Raw genomic sequence first — 4,921 nt, 5'->3', positions numbered from 1 at the left:
AACCTTGGATTTTTATTTGATTTATTTATCCTATAGTAAATCTTAGTATAATTTCAAAAATAATATCTGTAGGATGGTGAGCGTTATCAGTACCCTTATTTGTGGCTTCATTGCAACTGAAATAAAGAGAGAAAAATGTATCACTGCATTGTTAAAGAGATCGGACAGTATAAGCTGTATGAGTAAGCTGAATACAGACAAAGAATTGCAATTGATAGAGAAAAGAACCAAGTTTTCCAAAATTTACATAAAATTTCCAGCTTACTCTTAATCGAATTCAAACTATCTTTCTACCAAAATGCACACTGGAACAGAACAATTTGGTATGTGGTCTGATTGAATAAAATGAAGGGGTGGAGTCGAAAGGGGGACGAAATGGGTAAGGGGCAAATTGGGAAGAGGGCGATATGGGAAAGGGGCGAAACGGAGAAGAGACGAAATAGGAAGGGACGATATGGAAAGACACCAGCTATTAGACTGGACGTGAAGCTACGAGGTGGAACCCGTGCTAAAAGTTGGAACTTAATAATCGGAACTTAGGGTTATGGTTTGAACTGATTATATGGAACTTGAAGTGAGCTAATTAGGTTGGAACATTGGGACTGAAAGCCAATTGCTAATTAGCAAATTGGTTGGATGCTGAGCAAATATACTTTCGGTAAAATCTCTTCGTGAATGAAGGCGATCAAAGGAAATATACAGCATGGCACTCCTTAATGAAAAATTTTGATGAAAAAAATGCAAGCCTTTTTCTATTTTCATTCAAAATAATCCATGTAAGCATAATTTAGTTATAAAGACATGCTACGATGGCCTCATTTGATTCCGGCATGCTCCCATTTGGGTCTATAACATGTTTGCCAAAAAATGACAAAAGCTCATCTTATTAAATATATACCAAAAAAAAAATGAAATTTTTAAACTTGACCAAAATGAGTTATTGTAACTCGGTTGACTGACACAACACAATACGACAGAATACCTCTATAATTCAATAAATACATAAAGTTCAGAAGCGTTTTTCAATAATTACTTGGTTTATTAATGAATATATCGTCTTAAACAGAGATTCTATTCTATAGTCATGGTACCTGGTAAGTCCAACTGATGAATATATTATACTCTTATTAACTTTATTTACCTTAATTTCGATGTCCATACGGAGTATTCCTTATGATTCACTATCATCCACAGAACATCTGCCCACAATCAGCTTGTGAGCAAGCAAACTCTCGGAACAGGGTGGGGAGTCGACAATGAGAGATGAATATTAAATAAGTTTTATTAACCTGCAATGTCTGGACACATTTCTTTGAATTGTTCTTTCATTAGTACGTTATCCTCTCTTACAGATGTTCGAATGGCTTCTGTTAAATCAGGGCAGTTTTCAGCAAAGTTAGCGACACAATCGAGTGTCTCTCGAAATTTACTGAAAGAAAAATTAAAAGCGATATTTTTGGCGCCCGACAAATTCGGCCCTACCAATTGCTCGGATGTAATATACGTATATTAGTTACTTTTTTATGGGAGGCACCGACCCACTTTTGGTATCTAGTTATTGAGAGTTTCCAACATGTTAAAAGCCAAATTTGGTATTGGTTTTGGTGTCTAGGCAAAGCTGAACAATTAACATTTTACAATGTCCGGTACCAAAATACAGTCGAGGACTTTTCCACATGTTAGGTACCGACCTGCACATTTGCTTTTGATCAAACCAGTTCATTCCATATATAATTTCAGCACATTTTGTATTGTCACAGATTCCTGACTGATCTGGTATGGTCCTTCCGCCTTCTTCTTCTTCTAAATAAACAACAATAACACCTACAACACAACCTAGACCGAAACATCTGCCTCTATTCCAACCTCTGGTAGCTTTTGTGATTTACGCCAACCGAAACTGTCAAAATATCTATCAAAGGCATGAATAGAGGCAGATGTTTCGTATTAAACACAACCGCGCAAAGATCATATAGCTCTACTTTGAGTTTTGCTTTCCCACATTTTGTCATCGTTATCATTAAACAATTCCTACGAGACAAACTTTGATTGGTTGGAAACAACAGCAAAACAACGGGCAGACAACGTGTTAGATTACGCTAGACAATAAATCCAGTGATTGATTAAATTCTCGGATGCTACATGGTGCTTTCATTCGTGGTAGATCCAATTTTCCTTATGCAAGTCGCAAAATCGATCTGAGGCCTAAAGCATACTCAATAAACAATATTAGCTATATATATGTGGTTTCGTTTCCAATTCAATCACTGAGCGCCACCAGCCCAGTTAAAAAAAGATAAACTTTTCATTTCAGGATTTTTAAAAAAGTATTAGAACTATAATCATAATATTTTGACATCATATTAAATGGATATTAGGCATCTTTTCACCAAATTACAGCTTTATAGGTTGAACACTTTTAGAAATGTGAAATAACAGTATTTATTTTCGGCTTGTCTATTGACAATGAATTTCAAAAGGTTGGTATTTCAAAAGTGTTCAACCTATAAAGCTGTAATTTGGTGAAAATATGTCTAATATCCATAAAAATATGATGTCAAAATATTATGATCCTAAATTTGAAACTATATGAAATATCCTGAATTGAAATGTGTTCTAGTTTTCTCTGAGCCACCTGATATATATATATATCTGTTTCTCTGACCTGTTGTAACCGGACATATGTCACTGTGATCTTGTCGCATTCGTAAAACATCGTTTCTTACAGTTTCTTTCATTTCTTCTGTTAAAGCCTGACAGTTGTCAAGAAAATCAGCAACACAGTCGATTGATTCTCCAAGTTTCCTGAAAAATATTTTAGTTTTGTCAGCAGGGAAGGCTTCTTGCAGTGAGAGCATTGCTACAGTACCAAAAAAATATAGAACTGCTGCACAATATACGCTGACTGTTTTCATTAGCTTGAAGCAGAAAAATAGGACGTATAGGTCATAGTAAAGATACACACCTGCATATTTGCTGATTATCAAGTCTGTTCAATCCATGTATAAGTTGGGTACATTTCATATTATCGCATGTCGTGTCGTCCACCATAACACCTTGTAAATAAACATAACACCATATAATTAAACATAACACCATATAATTAAACATAACACCTTGCAAATAAACATAACACCTTGTAAATAAACATAACACCATGTAATTAAACGTAACACCTTGTAAATAAACACAACACCTTGTAAATAAACAAAACAGGGTGTAAATAAACATAACATCTTGTAAATAAACATAAATCTTGTAAATAAACATAACACTTGTAAATAAACATAGCACCTTGTAAATAAACATAACACCTTGTAAATAAACAAAACACCTTGTAAATAAACAAAACATCTTGTAACTAAACATAACATCTTTTAAATAAACATAACATTTTGTAAATAAACATACATCTTGTAAATAAACTAGCACCTTGTAAATAAAATAGCATCTTGTAAATAAACATAGCCCCTTGTAAATAAACATAACACCATTTGAATGAATAAAAATGACACATTATAGATTAACAGCCAGGGACGTGTCTAGAAAATGTTTAAGAATGGGTGGAAGGGTATGGGGGAGGGGCAGAAACGAGAAGGTGCCACAGGCTCCCAAAAGTCAATGGAATTTAGATGGCCCGAGATGAATTTTAAGCATTTAGGGGGCTTAATTTTCACTTCAGAACAAGGCCTTTCAGATCCCAAAGGAGGGGTGGGGGCATGGCCCAATTGTCTCCCCCTAAATACGCCACTGTAAACAACAATAGCTCATGATATTTGTAATTGATTTGCATAAACCAATATAATTTCAGATATTTCTATTCATACAAAATTAAAAAGCAAAATTCGACTCTTTAAATATTCTTGTAGGATAGTAGAATTTTGACAAACTATTTCAAAAGAGTGAATAGATAGAACTTTTGTAATAAAGATATATTTACCTTTCGCCAAGAAAAACACTAAAACGACGACACTCTTCATTTCCGATTCAATTTCACCTATTTATAGTATCGTTTACCTGATTTTGATCTCGCCGTAAACAGGAGCTCAGCTGAGACATGTTCAGTCTACAAGATTATAAAAACAACACAAACTGTCATCGCCCAATTTCTTTATTTTGTTGATATGATTGAAATGGAATTTTACGTCCTTCTGTTCTGCACCATGTATGTGGGCTAAGCGTACAATGCAGGGTTCATTGAAGGACAGCGGCATTAGCATGCTCTTGATCGATTTCCAACTGTCGAGGGATCGTTAATATAATTGCGCCAGCAGTATATGGGCACGTGTGGGTCGAATCATAACTAAAATATAGACAGTTCATTTAATCTTTAGGTAGTTTAAAAAGGATAAGATATAATATACTTTATTCAAAATTTCATAGTTACATCTGATATTCATTTATATGATCTTATCCTTATTAATTTATCTGAATTAAACTGTTTTAATGTAATTTATTGTGTTGTTTTCTCCGTGCACCCTGAGAAGTTTACTTCTTTTTTAAAAACAAAATCGATTTGCTTGATTTACAACAATCAATAAGACACCCGAATGATTTGGTATCTCATATTCTCGTATCTACTTAATATAATAATACCGCATATTTTTATTATCGTGCCTTCTGGTGCAGTGACTTTCTAAATTGACTTTGAGTTTGTGATCGGATTGAAATAAGGGGGCAACGCCAGTGGGGGAAGAAATTTGGTATTTGCCCTCTAAAAAAAAGGGCTGCAACCCCAAATGTACCCAACTACATTTCTAACAAATTTATGAACACGAATTTTATATTTTTTTGTAACAGAATACACCAAATTTATTATATTTCTAAACTTTGTATTTTGAGAACCCACTCAGAAGAGCAACGTCTGAGGTTTGCTCCTATGCGATTTTACATTGCTGCCCCCCCCCCCCCCCCCTCCCCC

The 4,921-nt window shown here is 34.5% G+C and overlaps 1 protein-coding gene across 1 annotated transcript; it reads right to left on the bottom strand.

Annotated features, from left to right (window-relative positions):
* LOTGIDRAFT_231744 (hypothetical protein) lies at positions 1-3,965 on the bottom strand. The gene is made up of 6 exons (XM_009054224.1): positions 3,941-3,965; positions 2,966-3,056; positions 2,666-2,805; positions 1,692-1,803; positions 1,290-1,429; positions 1-116 (listed from the first exon to the last, which is right to left on the bottom strand). The coding sequence occupies exons 2-6, from the start codon at positions 3,049-3,051 to the stop codon at positions 43-45; spliced, it is 552 nt and encodes a 183-aa protein (XP_009052472.1). The 5' UTR covers positions 3,052-3,056; positions 3,941-3,965; the 3' UTR covers positions 1-42.
* Between the last annotated feature and the right edge of the window lie 956 nt (positions 3,966-4,921).

Source organism: Lottia gigantea (genome assembly GCF_000327385.1).
Source record: "Lottia gigantea unplaced genomic scaffold LOTGIsca_21, whole genome shotgun sequence".
Taxonomy (NCBI): domain Eukaryota; kingdom Metazoa; phylum Mollusca; class Gastropoda; family Lottiidae; genus Lottia; species Lottia gigantea.
The sequence above is the reverse complement of the archived record's forward strand: the minus strand, read 5'-3'. Positions and strand labels throughout refer to the sequence as shown.

Coding starts and splice junctions, on each gene's coding strand:
- LOTGIDRAFT_231744 (XM_009054224.1), bottom strand. CDS start 3,051: ATGGTGGACGACACGACATGCGATAATATGAAATGTACCCAACTTATA. Junction 1,804..2,665: donor CATATGTCCGGTTACAACAG/GTCAGAGAAACA, acceptor TTGTTTATTTAG/AAGAAGAAGAAGGCGGAAGG. Junction 1,430..1,691: donor GATCAAAAGCAAATGTGCAG/GTCGGTACCTAA, acceptor TTTTTCTTTCAG/TAAATTTCGAGAGACACTCG.